This window comes from Catharus ustulatus, chromosome 29 (assembly GCF_009819885.2).
Source record: "Catharus ustulatus isolate bCatUst1 chromosome 29, bCatUst1.pri.v2, whole genome shotgun sequence".
In the NCBI taxonomy this organism is placed as follows: Eukaryota; Metazoa; Chordata; class Aves; order Passeriformes; family Turdidae; genus Catharus; species Catharus ustulatus.
The window spans coordinates 635189-651475 of NC_046249.1; the positions used below are offsets into that span (position 1 = coordinate 635189).

The 16287-nt window shown below is 49.9% G+C and overlaps 1 protein-coding gene across 2 annotated transcripts in view; it reads right to left on the minus strand.

The window, feature by feature from the left end:
* Positions 1–16287, minus strand: part of KDM4B (lysine demethylase 4B) — a 68659-nt gene that overhangs the window by 16074 nt on the left and 36298 nt on the right. Inside the window, exons 9-13 of one of the 2 annotated variants that reach the window (XM_033082029.1) lie at positions 10426–10622; positions 9950–9982; positions 6929–7098; positions 1900–2324; positions 845–965 (exon numbers count right to left, since the gene is read on the minus strand). In XM_033082029.1, coding sequence (XP_032937920.1) covers positions 845–965; positions 1900–2324; positions 6929–7098; positions 9950–9982; positions 10426–10622 — 946 coding nt within the window. The remainder of the gene's footprint in view (positions 1–844; positions 966–1899; positions 2325–6928; positions 7099–9949; positions 9983–10425; positions 10623–16287) is intronic. The other variant, XM_033082030.1, reaches the window with a different exon arrangement.

Here is a 16287-nt window from a genome sequence, read left to right on the forward strand (position 1 = left end):
GCACACTTCACTCCACATTACACACTTGGAAGGCACCAAATGCACCCTCCTTGGCAAGGAAAGGAGCTCTGGGTGCTCAGGAGAAGCCCTTCCTGCAGGAGGCTGCTCCAAAATCAATGCATGCATTCCTGATGAGAGTGAACAGGGAAGATGTTGTCCTCTGGATGAGGAGCTGTGAGCAGGGACTGCCTTGTGCCCGACCCAGCACACAAAAGCTCCTTCCTGGGGCTTGTCCATATTCTGGGTAATGTGGGAGAGGCCCCAGAGTGGGAAATCACACAAAACAGAGTGAGGGGTAAGAATCTTTTCTTTCCCCTTGGCCCAGACTGTTGGGGCCTGGAATGTGGGAATAGAAGAATCAGTGATGTACAGTCAAACACCAAAAACATTTTAATTCTCATTTCTGCATCTGCCAAGGAAAGCTGGACCCCAACAGTGACGTGAATTAGGAGCCAAGCAGAAGGTTAGGACTGACCTTCCTCACACGAGGGCAGACCTGACCTCCTCTGCCTCCAAGGGGAACAGATCTCATCCCACTGCACTGCCCAAGACACAGCTTTGCCTTTAAGATATTATTTTCTGCAAACTCTTTTTTCCCTTTGCCCAAAACGCTGCCTCATTCTGCAGCCAGTAAAATATTTTTCTTGAGTGAAAAAAGGGTGGGAGGTGAGAAGTGACACCTCCCACGGAGGAGTTTTGTTTCCAGCTGGGTTATCAAAACGGGAACACGCTGCATTCCCTACCAGCTACGTGTAACACAAGAGTTTCAGGACACCCAGTTTTGCCAAAGGTTTCAGCAGTCCCCAGGTCAGACAGGACCCCCATGCCCATGCTGCTCACTCACCCTCGTCACTGGAGGTCTCCTGTTTGACCACGGACAGCGGCGAGCGCGTCGGGGGCTTGCCCAGCGGGTGCCGCCGGCTCTTCTTGATCTCCATCTTCATCTTGGAGAAGGCAGAAGCAGCCTGGAAGGAAGCACAAGGAGCTGGAAGGGCACCCCGAGGGAGGGAACGGGAGAGGCAGAGCCCCTGCCATAGAGGGCTCTTGGATTCACACAGCAAACTTTCCTCTGCCTTTTGGCTGAACCACTGAGGCCGCCTGAGCCAGCTCCTGGAGCAGATCAAAGCCAACACTAACTCTTCAGAAGTTGGGTAAACTGCAGAGTTTCCTTCAAACCAGGCCAGCCTCAGAACATCTACAAGCTGCCAATTCCATCAGCTCATGAAAAGTCTGCTCAATCACACACCCAGCTGGGGACTCCACAGAAACTGTGAACCACGGAATCCCAGCCTGGTCTGGGTTGGAAGGACCCGAGAGCTGATCCAGCTCTAACCCTGCCCAGGCCAGGCTGCCGCCCTCTAGGCCAGGCTGTGCACCCAGTCAGCCTGCTCCTGGAGCCGTCCTCATGCCGGCCACTGGCCATTAACACGGACCCTGGCCCATTAACATTGACCCTGGCCCATTAACACTGACCTTGGTCCATGACCACTGACCTTGGCCTGTGACCACTGGCCCTGGCCCGGGACCACCAACCCTAGCCCATTAACACTGACCTTGGTCTGTGACCACCGACCCCGGCCCATTAACACTGACCTTGGTCTGTGACCACTGACCCTGACCACTGACCCTGGCCCATTAACACTGACCTTGGCCCGTGACCACTGACCCTGGCCCATTAACACTGACCTTGGCCTGTGACCGCTGACCCTGGCCCATTAACACTGACCTTGGCCCCTGACCCTGACCACTGACCACCAACCCCGGCCTGTGACCGCTCACCTTGGCCCATCACCACTGACCCTGGCCTGTGACCGCTCACCTTGGCCCATCACCACTGACCCTGGCCTGTGACCGCTCACCTTGGCCCACTAACACTGACCCCAGCCCCTGACCACTGACCTCTGTGGTGAGCGGGCCGTGCTCGGCCTCGGCGCCGTCCTCGTCCTTGGCAGGGCCCGGCTCGCGCCAGCCCAGCCCCTTCTGGGTGGCGAACTGCTCGAAGGCCTGCTGGCAGGACATGTGCTCCTTGTCAAACACCACCTTCTTGCTGCGGGGCACCACGTACAGCATGGGGATGATGGGCCGCGGCCTGAAGTCGTCCTCCTCGGCGGGCGCCTCCGAGGGTTGCACCACGTTCAGCGGGGCCGGCGGCCGGGGCTGCGCCGTGGCCGGGGCTGGGCCGGGCCCCGGGGGCCGCGCTGGGCCAGGCCCGGCCTCGGGGGGCTGCTGGGGGGGCAGCGCAGGCGGCTGAGGGGGGAACAGCGGTTGCTTCTTCTTCCGCTCGCCCTTGGCCTTGGGGGGCCGCGCCCGGGCCTTGCACTCGCCTGGAGAGAGAATAGGCAACAGCTCCTGGGAACTCAGCATTTCTGTGCTTCCCCAGTGGGCCAGCATGGAATTATTGCATTTCTGTGCTGCCCACTGGGCCAGCATGGAATTACTGCATTTCTGCGCTGCCCAGAGTCCAGTGCTGGGCTAGCACGGAATTACTGCATTTCTGTGCTTTCCCAGAGCTCAGTGCTGGGCTAGCACGGAATTATTGCATTTCTGTGCTTCCCACTGGGCCAGCACGGAATTACTGCATTTCTGTGCTTTCCCAGAGCCCAGTGCTGGGCTAGCACAGAATTATAGCATTTCTGTGCTTTCCCATAGCCCAGTGCTGGGCTAGCATGGAATTATTGCATTGTCTCCTTTCTCAGAGCCCAGTGCTGGGCTAGCATGTTCCAGCATGGAATTATTGCATTTCTGTGCTGCCCACTGGGCCAGCATGGAATCACTGCATTTCTGTGCTGCCCACTGTGCCAGCATGGAATTACTGCATTTCTGTGCTTTCCCAGAGCCCAGTGCTGGGCTAGCACACTCCATGGAATTATTGCATTGTCTCCTTTCTCAGAGCTCAATGCTGGGCTAGCACGGAATTATTGCATTGTCTCCTTTCTCAGAGCTCAGTGCTGGGCTAGGACGGAATTACTGCATTGTCTCCTTTCTCAGAGCTCAGTGCTGGGCTAGGACGGAATTATTGCATTTCTGTGCTTTCCCAGAGCCCAGTGCTGGGCTAGCACACTCCGTGGAATTATTGCACCATGGAATTATTGCTTTCCAATGGGCACTCTGAAAGCTGCACACACTCAGCTGTGCCTCAGCACTGACCTAGAGAAGAAAGAAAATACTTGTGTCATTTCTATGGACTATTAAATTCCTGACTGGAGCACAAGGGCTGCTAAAAAGAATGTTTCCTGGAGGGAAAATATCTAAATCCCTGGGAAACTGGACAGTGTGCAAAAAAACCTTTAATATGTCACATGAGCCATGACTGTGTTTCAAGGTTTTAGCCTCCAAAGTCAGGGGTACAAAACCATCCACCAGTGCAGGAATGAAATCTTTTTGTACCATTCATAAAATAAATATTTTAAACAGTATATTTTTTATCTTAATGCCTTCATTTTCTAATCTCTGTTTTTCTGTACATTCATAATGAGCATATTATGCTATATATGAATAAATGTGTAAATAAATAAATAAAGACATACATCAGGAAGCAAGCTCAGATGGTTTTTGCTGATAAGGAGGAGCAATCAAGGAGTTTGGAGACCCCCACTCTGTATCAGTAGCTTGCTGCTCCCTGTGTTTGCAAGCACAGCTCTTTTCTGGGTATTACTGTGTGTCAGTGCACCCAGCAGCCCCAGGAAATGAAGAACTGACAAAGACACCTGGATCATTATTACCCAAAGATTTCTGCTATCAAGCTTTTTTTAAAAAATGCTTTTAAGGCATAAATCAGGTGCAGCACTCAGCTGGATCCTGAGATATCCTTTACTCACACCCATGTCCTTGTTTCTCCCAGCTCACTGCCACTCCATTTATCTGCTCAGCCCTCCTGGATGTGACAACACCTCTTGAGCAGATAAACATCTCAGTATTGTCACCAGAGGCAAGACTGCCCTGTCAGAGGCTTCCCCACCTCTCTTCCCTGTGAAGGGATCCACACACTCCCATTTTACAGCAGTGATTAAAATTCCTGCTCTCCACTCAGGGGAGACTCCAGGCTGGGAGAATCAGGGACAGCCTGACCCAGCCAGACCCCTCCAGGCCACACCAAACCTGACCAGCCCAACCCACGAATGGAAAATCACAATAACCATCACATAATGGAGAAAATATCCAAAATAGGATAAAGTGCCAAAATCCCTGATGAAATCCCCCAGGGACCACCTTAACCCCAGCATTCCCCAGAAGTCTGATCACTTTATTTACACTAACTTATAAGAATGGGAACAAGTCCAGCTCCAATAATTATAGTTGTACTCGTGTAGGCAGTGCCTCAGATAAACTGGTTTGTTCTATCACAGAGAAAGGAATATTGAATTTCCTTGGAGAAACAAACATATTGAATGAAAGGCAAATTGGATTTCTCCCCAGTTGCACAAAACCAGATCATATTTAGTCTCTATACACTCCAAGAATTCTCTCCCCAACAGCACCACAACTGCCATTCACCAGCTTTTATTGACTTCTAAAGGGTAATTTGACAGCAGCTGGCACAGAGAACTGTGCTTCAAAGTTTTTGCATTAAGATGAACAAATGAGTTTGCAAGTGAATCTGTGGAATCAGAAGCCAGGAAAAAGGGAGGCAAAATTCCAAGAGCCCTGAACACTCCCAGGAAGGAAAAGGAAGTGAAGGCACAGGTAGGGGAAGAGAGGAATGTCTGTCTGTCCTTCCCCAGGAGGGACACCAGGGCTGTGCTGCCTGCAGGGACAACCTGAACCCTCAGCAGGGCTCAAGAAACTGGGGAGAAGCTGAGGGAGCTGGGAGGGGGCTCAGGGGGGAGAAAAGGGGGCTCAGGAGGAGAAAAGGGGGCTCAGAGGGGAGAAAAGGGGGCTCAGGGAGGAGAAAAGGGGGCTCAGGAAGGAGAAAAGGGGGCTCAGGAAGGAGAAAAGGGGGCTCAGGGAGGAGAAAAGGGGGCTCAGGGAGGAGAAAAGGGGGCTCAGGGAGGAGAAAAGGGGGCTCAGGGAGGAGAAAAGGGGGCTCGGGGGGGAGAAAAGGGGGCTCAGGGAGGAGAAAAGGGGGCTCAGGGGGGAGAAAAGGGGGCTCAGGGGGGAGAAAAGGGGATTCAGGAGGGAGAAAAGGGGGCTCAGAGGGGACAGTCCCAGGAAGAGCTGCTGGCCCAGGAGGATTCCTGCTGCAAGGGCAGAGCCTCAACACTCTCCTTCCTAATGCCCCAAGACAACCTGCTAGGAATTCTACATATATTAATAGCAACATCATAAATTATGAATACAAAGCTGAGTCACAAAAACAAAAAGTAAACACCATAAGGGATCTGGGTCAGAAATCCTGAAAACCTCGAGTTATAAATACTCAGCTTGTCCAAATAACCAACAAAGCACAAGACCTACTTTGGAACCATGGTTACTCTGAAATCTCGTTCTTTCTCCTTCTCAAGGTCATCTAACAGAAAATGAAGTGAAATTAAAACCAGAGGAATAAAGAAATGAAGTGCAGGAGGTGGGGAGCAGGACTGCCATGAGCAGGGCCATCCAAACAAATGCTGTTTTCTTCTTCAGGATGGAGCCCTGAGACACTGGTGAGAGGCAATGCAGACAGCAGGATGTGCAAAACAAGAGGAGCCACTGGGATTTAATTGCTGGATTGCAGCAGGAAAGCTGAATATTCACGAGCAGCCACACCAGGTTGGAGTTTGCTCCAGTGGCACTGAAAATAAGCTTTTCCCTCCTGAGCCAACAGTCACAGAGCTCTTAAGAAGTACTGGAAGTGTATGATTTGGAAGCCACTCAGCTAGAACAGAGTTTTTATTATTCCTGGGCCATTCTAATGATCTCAGATCTGTCCTTGTCACTTATCTCTCTCTCCAAAGAAAAATCAGCATTTTCGGGCCATTTATTACAAGCATCAAGTGTTAAACATGTACAAGAGCTAAGAGCAGACAATTTAACACACTGCTGATGCTCTCCAGCTTAGGGCAATAGAAATTAAATATCTGCACTGTGCAACAATGGTTCTCCAACTCCTTATTTCCCACAAAAAGAGAAAACACACTGTCTAGCTGAAAGAGTCTGAACAAAGCCCTCAATTCTCTTCCCAGAGCTTCCACAGATTTCCTTTCAGATCATTATCGAGGTTCTCTCAACACTTTGCAGCATCAGTTTCTCCAAACGCCAAACAAATAATGGATATATACAATAGATGTAAATGGATTCCCTGTAAGCAGTGCTGGAGAGGGAGTGAGTGTGTCACAGACACAAAAACCACTTCAGCACACGTTGGGGAGAAAATCAGCTTTTTCCCAGCAAGAACTCAACCCTTTCCTGCACACCGAGGAAAAGGTGCCACAGGAGAGCCAAGGGTGTGCTCAGGGACTGGATGTGCAGGAGCAATCCCCAAGGACTGGGAGCTGTCATGGCCTGTCCTCATTGTCAGTAAAGTTTTATATTTCCAGCAGAGGAAGCTGAAAAGCCTCCCTGCTCCAGCCCAGCTTGAAGAAACCCAAGAGGGACTCGTGCAGCAGCTGTGGATCCCACCCAAACCCTGGATCCAGACTGAAAAATGGGAATAAAGGGAGGGGAAGAGGAAAGATGAATTGCACAAGGCAGTGCACAAATCATTCTTTTTCTGAGCAGGACACAAAAATACATCTATTTGTTTCTCTGTGAAATAATTTAAAATATTCCTCACATAATATATATTTTTACAATCCTGTAATAGTTTGGGCCTATAGAATTTTCGAGCCCTGCCAAAAAAGCTATTTGGATTGAATCCTTAAAGAGAGGGAAAAATCAATTGCTGCTGTGAATGATGACATATTTCAGTGAGCAGAGATTTAATACTGGGGAAAACTCTGCTGATATTTCAACAGCAATAAACAGCAGTAGACAAGTTATTCACAGAGGTGTTCTGGAGCTCTGGCCTCACCTTCTCCCTCCATCCCTTTGCTCCTCTCCTCTTCCTCCAGATCCTGGCCCCTTTTCAGCTCCTCTTTTACTTTCACATCCTCCAAGGCAGTTTCAATAGCCATGACATCCCCAAGGGACTTCTGATCCTCTGTTTTGTGTCTTCTGGGTTGACTCCTTTTTCTGTGAGACCTGGAAGTACAGAAGTGTTATTTGACATAAAAGAACAGCCTTCAAAATAGAAAACCATCACTGGTTTAAAATACAAAACAAAAGGATCTTCTTTGGAGAGAAAACACAAGGTAGCTAAAATAGCTACAGGGTAAAAGAGATATCTGAAAGGGAGCAGATGAACCCTGCATAACACAACATTTAAGATCCATTCACAGCAGCCATTAATTGTCTGGGTTTCCTGAAGAGCTTTTTCCTACCATTACTAATGTAAGCTCACAAGCTGCAGTTAAAGTGATTTTAATTGTGTTTTCCATCTACTTTGCTTGTATTTCAAAATACAGATGAAAACTTGTTTAAATCTCTCTTTCATCCTCTGCCTCCATTCCATTATTTCCTTTCATTCTGCCCGTGCCTCCCTTTGGCAAACTGCTGGAAGTCTGCAAAACATCATCTTCCAGCTCTGAGACATTACCCAGCACTGCCAGCTCCCAAAAACACCCCATAATGAATGCTCAGGGCAAAATCAATAGGCAGTCTATGGTTTTGCAGCAGTAAATTCAGAAGGTCCAAGGCCTTGAAGAAATCCAACTAAAAATATGCATATTAATAAGAGCAGACAAATACTAAAGAGGCCACAGCAGTGCTGTTCATTCTTTTTAATCTCAGTGCCACTAAGGCAAAGATTACAGGAGCCACAGTGCAAAGAGAAATGGAAACTCAGAAGTCAGGACAAGATTTTTGGGTTGGCCAAGCACCCTCAGACACTCCCCACTGCTCAGGAGGGACAGGGAGGGAAAGTTGGAAGAACAAGAGCCAGAACCTTGCAAGTCAAGACAAATGCAGTTCAATAGGTGAGGGAAAGAATAAAAAAAGGAAGAAAGAAGCCCAGGAAATCCACTCAGCAGCTCCCAGGCAGAGCAGTCCCCAAACACAGCACCTCAGAAACCAGACCCCTCCTCTCCCCCAGATTTTATTGCTCTCTGTGAGTTTTATGGCACAGAATTTCCCTTTGGCCACTCAGGGCCAGCTGGGTCCCCTCCCCAGCTCTGCCCCAGCCCCAGGATGCCCTGGGCCAGGACAAAACTCTGGCTCTGTGCAAGCAACAGCCCAAACCTGTGAGCCCAGTGAGCCCTGGGGCAGTAATCCAGCACAGCACAGGATTTACAGAATCTGCAGAACTGCTCCTTGAATTTCAGGTTTAAATCTAAAAGTTCTCCTTTTCCAGAAGGACTGATTCAGAAAGTTGTGATTTTTACCCCATTTTTAGCATGTAGGCAGCTCTTCTTTGGTTGAAACAGCATTTTCCTCGTGGCCTCACCTCCACCATCGTGTGACAAAGACTAAAACACACTTTACTCATCAGTCCCAAAGTCTAGAAAAGCCAAGAAGCAGCTCCCCATCCTCAGAGCCCAGAAAACTCAACTGCTAATTAGATTTGGAGCACAACACAGTTAAGAGCCCTTAATCAGCCTTTAAACTGACAAAGGAGGGGGAAAAAAATTCCCCCTGAGATGAATGATGAATAGAAAAGCAAGTTGATCCATATGCACAGGGAGCTCTAATTGCCAGCCCCTGAGCAGATGGTGGCCCTGCAAGAAGGGCTGGAGCCTTCACACCTGCAGGACATCATTAGCAGGAACAGGGGCTGAGCCCAGAAGGATCAGCTCTGCTCCTCACCCCTGCTCCAAGCACGCAGCACCTTCCCTGCCAGGGGAACGTGGGCTGGGAGGGGAGGATAAAGCTGTAAGACTTTGCCACTGCAGCTGGAACATTCCAGAGCTGAAGGAGGAGCACAGTGAAGTGTAACAAGCTGGTTTTAGCAAAGTGTGTTTTATTCCTGTGGTGTGGAAATGCCAGGCAAAAATTACAGCACAGAGCTTTGTACTCACAGGAGAGAAAAAAAGATTTGTTTTGCAGTGCTCTTCTCTCTCAGGGGTGTGGGGGAGAGAGGCAGAATGCTCAGCATTTAAAGGAAGTGCTTCCAGAACTACAGGCTGAAGGCTGAGCACTTCCAGAAGAGAAGCTGTTCTGTGTCTGACAGAATTCACACATCAGAAATGGGCTGGTGGGGACTGGACTAAAACAGCCTCCTGCTGAAGGCAAAAAGTAAACAACGTTGGGTTTTTTAAGGTAACCAAGTCTGGCTGACCTGAGAGAAGAAATAACACCTCTCTGCAGAGTTTAAAAGCTCCCTTTTTCCAAGAGAGCTGACAAAAAAGCAGCGTTTGTACTCTTTGAAGAACAGACCACAAAGTGATTTAAATTAAGTAGCTACAGCTGTGAAGGTTTGGGCAGAGGTGAATCCCATCCCTCCATCCTGCTGAGAGAAGTCAGGCTTCAAGTAAAACCATGTCTTGGAAAGACACAAGCACAGGAGAAAATGCTGCTGAGGAGCAGTGAACAGCTTCAAAACTGCTCCAGGATAATGCTGGAATAATCCAGGAAACACTGAACAGATAAGCAAAAAAAGTACCTGGATCTTTAGCAATAGGCTCAGGCTGAGAGAGAGGCTTGGTAATAGGCTCAGGGAGGGAAAATAATCCCTGGTGTTCATACAGTGCCTTCCACTGTGCAAACAGCAGAGCATCAGCACCCTGAGCAGCCACAGAAACACAGCAGCACTTCCACAGCCCAGTTCCCCTTCCCAACCAGAACCACAAGAGCCAGGACACAGCTGAGGTTCTGCAGAGAAGGAAGAGATCACAGAAATCCAAACCAAGGTGAAACCTGAGGAACCCCGAGGCCTGAACATTTCCTGGGGGCTTTCACAAAATCCTCAGTGGCAGAGGAAAAGAGTCCCAGGGCTGCTATTTTAAGACACTTGCCAGGAGAAAGAATGAAAGATTGAAGTTGCTGGGAAGTCACATACCGGTGTTTGTTGTCCTCTTCCTCATCTCCTATCCTATAAAGCAAGATTCCAACAGGAGAAGGTTAGCATGCCAAATTTTCAATTCAAGCATGCTGTAACACACAAAAATCACAGACTTGTAGGAAATTAATACAAAGATCAAAGGAAGCACAGAAAGGCATGCATAAAATCCCCTTTGCAACTGATGGGCTTTTTTAAACTCCTGCTTTCTGATCAGTGAAGCTCTAAATGCTCACTACAGATTTTTCTTGGTGTTCCAGGGTAAGAGATGAGAGTGAGGGGGCACAGAGTGTCCCACTTGGAAAAACGTGCTCTGATAACACGGGAAGGCAACAGGACCATGAGGGACACACTACCCCAGACAAATGGCAGAGGAACTGCATGAAGAGAACAAAGGAGGGAAAGAAAAGAGTTTGAGTTTATTTCCAACCCCAGCTGGGGCCAGGGCAGGCTCAGAGCAGCCCTGCCCTCCTCACCTGCGCAGCAGCTTCGCCTTCAGCTCTGCCTTGGTCTCGTTCCAGGCGTCCAGCTCGGGGCTGCTCAGGGCCGTGGGCTTCATGTGGTCCAGCACAGCGATGTCCTTGCCCTGCTTCCAGAGCTCGTAGCGCTCGGGCTGCAGCACCCTGACAAACACATCCATGGAGATCTTCACCATGTCCTTGCGGCACGTGCACTGCGAGGGAGAGAACAACACAGCTCTGAGACCCCAAACACCACAGCTCTGAGAGATCCTAAATATCACTGCCAGAGACCCCACACGTGCACTGCGAGGGAGAGAACATCACAGCTGAGACCACAAACATCACTGTACTGTGAGAGACCCCAAATATCACTCTGAGAGACCCCAAACACCACAGCTGAGACCACAAATATCACAGCTCTGAGACCCTGAACATCACTGCCAGAGACCCCAAACATCACAGCACTGAGAGAGACCCCAAACATCACTGCCAGAGACCCCAAATATCACAGCTCTGAGAGAGACCCCACACATCACATCACTGCCAGAGACCCCAAACATCACAGCACTAAGAGAGACCCAAATATCACTGCCAGAGACCCCAAACTTCACTGCCAGAGACCCCAAACACCACAGCTAAGACCCTAAACTTCACTGCCTGAAACCCCACACATCATAGCTCTGAGACCACAAATATCACTGCCAGAGACCCCAAATATCACAGATGAGACCCCAAATATCACAGCTCTGAGAGAGACCCAAACATCACTGCACTGTGAGAGACCCCACACACATCACATCACTGCCAGAGACCCCAAACAACACTGTACTGTGAGAGACCAAACATCACAGCTCTGAGACCCCAAACATCACAGCACTGTGAGACCCCAAACATCTCCAAATCTGCCAGGCCAAGCCTGAGGCTCTCAGGGCCAGAGGTCTCCAGAGCAGTTTCCAAGCAGCAGCAGCTTCAGGATCTCCCCCAGCTCCAGGATCCTCCCCAGCTCCAGGATCCTCCCCAGCTCCAGGATCCTCCCCCAGCTCCAGGATCCTCCCCCAGCTCCAGGATCCACCCCAGCTCCAGGATCCCCCCTTGCTCCCCTGGCAGAGCTGGAGGAGCCCACCCTGAGCTCTGGGGCTGCTGCTGGGCTGGACTCAGCACTGCCACCGTGGCCCCCACATCCCACAGCAGCCAAGCTCCTTTCTGTCCACAAATCTACCATGATGCATGTTTATACTTCAGTTTTAATTTAATTCTATTGCTTTCACACCAGCCAGCATGAATAATTGACAAAGCCTCTTTCCTCTGGGGCTCCTTCCAGCCTGTGCAGGGATATTTCCTCACAGCCACACTCCCAGCATGGCCAGGACTTTTCTCCATCCCCTCCCCATCAGCAGGAAAAGGGGAAGTTCCTGTGTGGGACAGGGACAGTTCCTGGGTGGGACAGGGACAGTTCCTGGGTGGGACAGGGACAGTTCCTGGGTGGGACAGGGACAGTTCCTGGGTGGGACAGGGACAGTGGGGAGCACCAGGGGAGAGGGAGGGGAGAGAAGGGTCAGAAATTGCCTTGGCCATAAATTCCCTGCCCTGCTCCATCCCAGCAAGGCTGTTCCCTGGCATGGGCTCCAGCCCCACACCCTTCCCCTGCACAAAGCTGTCATTATTTCAAAGCATTTTGCTGTTGCCAAAAACACATGTATTTCCTAAAAGACATCATGCCCACACCCCCATCTCTGCCCATTCCTACCCCAAATTCTGCAGGATCTCTCCTCCCAACATCCCTCAAACTCTAACACTTCCAGATTCCATTATTATTAAACCTTATAGAAAAAAAAAAAAAAGAAGAACATGTCAACACTAAAACAGCAGCACTAAGGGGAGACACACAACCTCATTTCCTGTGTGTGAGACCAAGCTGAACCACAAAGCTCCAGCCTGGAATTCACAGAATTCCTCTGGATCAGCAGCAGGATTCCAGGGTGACAAGATCCCAAAGCAAACAACAGGAGAGGTCCAAACAACAGGAGAGGAGCTCCAGGAGCTCTGAGATCTCCCCCAGCTCCTTCCCCTCCTCCATCACCCCAGGCTGGAGCCAGACCAAACCCAATCAACAACAGAATATTCACACCAAACCCAATCAACATCAGAATATTCACACCAAGGACCCACTGAGAGTCCTGGCCATGGCACTGGAACTAAACCAAAACTCATCAGCTCCAGGGTCAGCTCTCTGCCTTTGGTCACAGGGGAGCAGCAAGGGAGGAGATTCCACATTCACCAAATCTCAGGAACTTTCCTCATTCCACCCCTGGAGGCTTTTCCCAGCCCCATCTCTCCTCTTCCATAAGTTCATGCCTTTATTAACTTTATTAACTATGGAAAAACACTGTAAGGAAATGCACAATTAAACCTTTTTCCAGCCTAAAACCCCGACATTCTTCCTTTCCTCATTATTTTATTATCTGCAACCCTAATTTGGAGCCTGTGGTAAAATATCTGACCACAGCAGGAGCCCTGTCCCATCAATTCTAACTGCAAGACTGATAGGGGGGAATTTGTGGCTATTGAGTGTACAACCATTATCTTCTTTGCAATATTTTTTAACATAAAAACACAAATAAGTCCATATAAAATAACAGTCAAATAAAATGCCTGTCTCCTCGAAGTCATAAAATCAAAAGATTTATGGAAAAGTGCAGACTCACTCAACTCCAACCTTCAGCAAGTTTTGTGAGGATATTTCCCTCAATTCCCAACTATTAACACTCAACTGAACCTCAGCAGTTCCAGCACACAGGAAAGGTTAATGGAAAATAAGCCTTTTCCTTATGCAGAAATAGTCACCAAAATTACATATTTAAAGTGGCACCTCTGGTTTTCATGGAAAAAATGACTCAAATAAAAAAAAAAAAAAAAACCTTCACATTCAGATAAAAGCAGTTGGGAGACTCAGTTGAGCCTCCCACTTGGCCTTAATGGAAATTTATCCAGCACAGAAAACCTGACGTGCTCCAGACTGAAGTTCTTCAATGCCAGACCAAAATAATCCCTGCTAAAAGCTTTCCTGCCTCCCACAGCAGGGAAGGAACTCCAGCTCTGGGGAGGGGGCTCAGGGGATGGGGCAGGAGCTCTGGGAGGAGCTCTGGGGATGGGGGCTCTGGGAGGGGCTCAGGGGATGGGGCAGGAGCTCTGGGAGGGGCTCAGGGGATGGGGCAGGAGCTCTGGGAGGGGGTAGGAGCTCTGGGGATGGGGGCTCTGGGGATGGGGGCTCTGGGGATGGGGCAGGAGCTCTGGGAGGGGCTCTGGGGATGGGGCAGGAGCTCTGGGAGGGGCTCAGGGGATGGGGTAGGAGCTCTGGGAGGGGGGCTCTGGGGATGGGGGCTCAGGGGATGGGGCAGGAGCTCTGGGAGGGGGCTCTGGGGATGGGGCAGGAGCTCTGGCAGGGGCTCTGGGGATGGAGGGCAGCACAGGGGCTCTGGGAGGGGCTCAGGGGATGGGGCAGGGGCTCTGGGAGGGGGCTCTGCTGTCACAGGACTCACAAACCTCCCCAGCTCCCCCTGCCCCATCCCAGCACAGAGCTCCTACACCCCCAGTACAAACCAGTGCTCAAGGCACAGGAGCCCAGGCTGCTCCCACACTCCAGATGTGCTGCTGGGACCCAGCCAGGCTGGGCTGCAGCCTCCTGCTCCTGGCAGGTGAAGGCAGCAGCTCTGTGGGACAGTGAGCAGCTCAGGAGGAGGAGGAGGAGGAGGAGGAAGAGCCCCGAGTGCAGATTTGTGTTGAATGGCTGTGGGGAAGATGAGCCTTGGCCCCCCGTCTGCAGAGTCATTACAGCATCAACATCAGCCCAGCTCATTAGCAAAGCCACTGGAAACCCTTCCCAGAGCTTGACAAACAAAACCATCAGCAAAGATTCCCACGGGCTGGCTGTCCCTGCTGCAGGGCACCTCCCTCCCTCCCTGCTGCCCCTCTCAGACACAGAACTGGGGACACAAACACTCTGGGACTGCTCCCAGCCCAACACCAGCAGGGTCTGGAGCCCAATCCAGCCCAGGGACACTCACTGGACATCCCAGCATCCAGCCCTGGACATCCCAGCAGAGCAGGGACTGACCCTGCTCACACAGCTCTTCCTTCACCAACAAAAACTCTGCCCACAACCTGGGAGCAGCTCAGGAAGGAGCTGATAAAACTTCCAGACAGCTCCCAAAAAACAAACAAAAAAATCCTTAAAGTTCCTTTTTCTTGCACAGAATCAACAGCAGGGCATTAGGGGTGTTTACAAATAATATAAAAATATAAATATGAAAAAAGGTGGAAGAATTTGTACAAGAGCAACTTTGAATCTGTCTGATGGAAATAAACCATGGAAATGTTGCTCCATAATAGATTTCTTTAATGTATTCTAAGCTTAAAAGGTCTAATTAGACTAAAAGAGCAATTCTGAATGTCTGACAAAAATAAACTATGGAAATGCTATTTCATAATAGATTTTTTTATGTGTTCTGAGCTTAAAAGGTCTAATTAGAGTCAGTTGAGGCACAGACACAAAGTGATGCAAAAATACAATTCTGATTTGCCTTATTTTGGGGACCAATTTTGCAGTATCACCAAACAGGTTTCTGCAAAAACCTCACAGGTTTTATTTTCGTGGGAAATGCAGATATACTGAAGGGAAAAAAATCTACTAAAATGTAAATTTTGATGAAAGCTTCAATTTTACCTGGAAAATTATATGCACATTAAATGAAAGAAATTCCAAGTGTAAATTTGAGATTATCTCTATATTGTACATATGGCACAGAAAAAAAAGAGTGAGCAGAAGGTCTGGAAGGTCAGAAACAGGAAACCAGGAACTGCAGCCTCATGGTGCAAAATAAAAAGAAATTAAAAAAAAAAAAAGGTAGAGAATGAAAAGTATAATTTCCTGCCTTTCACTCAGCAGTTTTTTTTCAACCACCAAACACAAAAAAAATCTGACAAATGGAAGACAAACGACTGAGGGACTCCAACTCCAGAGAACAAAGGGAAATATTTCTCCCTAATTTCTAAGCTCTGCCTATGCAGGCAAACATTAACTGCAGCATATACAAATAAACCCAGCCCTCCTCAGCTCCAGCACTGGATCTGGAATGCTGAAGGCCAAAGCAAATATTTGGATTGCAGCTGACTCTGAAACTCTGTGCCAGGATCTCCAGAGCTGTGAGAGCCCTGTGAACTCCTGAGACACCCCAGGAGCATCCCCTGCCCTGAAGAGGGGCTGGGACCTGGGGGGATCCCCAGAAGAGCTGGGACAGACCAGGAGGGTCCCTGGTGGCCCCAGGAGGGTCCCTGGCTGCCCCCACGAGGGTCCCTGGCTGCCCCCACGAGGGTCCCTGGCTAGCACAGGAGGGTCCCTGGCTGCCCCCACGAGGGTCCCTGGGGGCCCCAGGAGGGTCCCTGGCTAGCACAGGAGGGTCCCTGGCTGCCCCCAGGAGGGTCCCTGGTGGCCCCACGAGGGTCCCTGGCTAGCACAGGAGGGTCCCTGGCTGCCCCCAGGAGGGTCCCTGGTGGCCCCAGGAGGGTCCCTGGCGGCCCCAGGGACCAGCCCTGCAGATTCCTGCCCTTGGAACTGGTTTGTCACAAACCAAGCACTGGGGAAGGATCAGAAAATCAGGCCCAGGAAAAAAGTCCTGCTCTAACTAAAAACCCAAGGGGAGAAAGAGTCCAAAACCCCCCAGCACATCCTCAAAGAGCTTTGACAACTCAGATTGGTGCTCACCAAACCAATCTCCACTGGAGCTTTTAAGGATCTGCCCATCCTGGTTACAAATTCACAGACACAAGTGGATTTACCCCTGGTACTTTCCCACACTACTCTGCAGCCATTGCTATTTT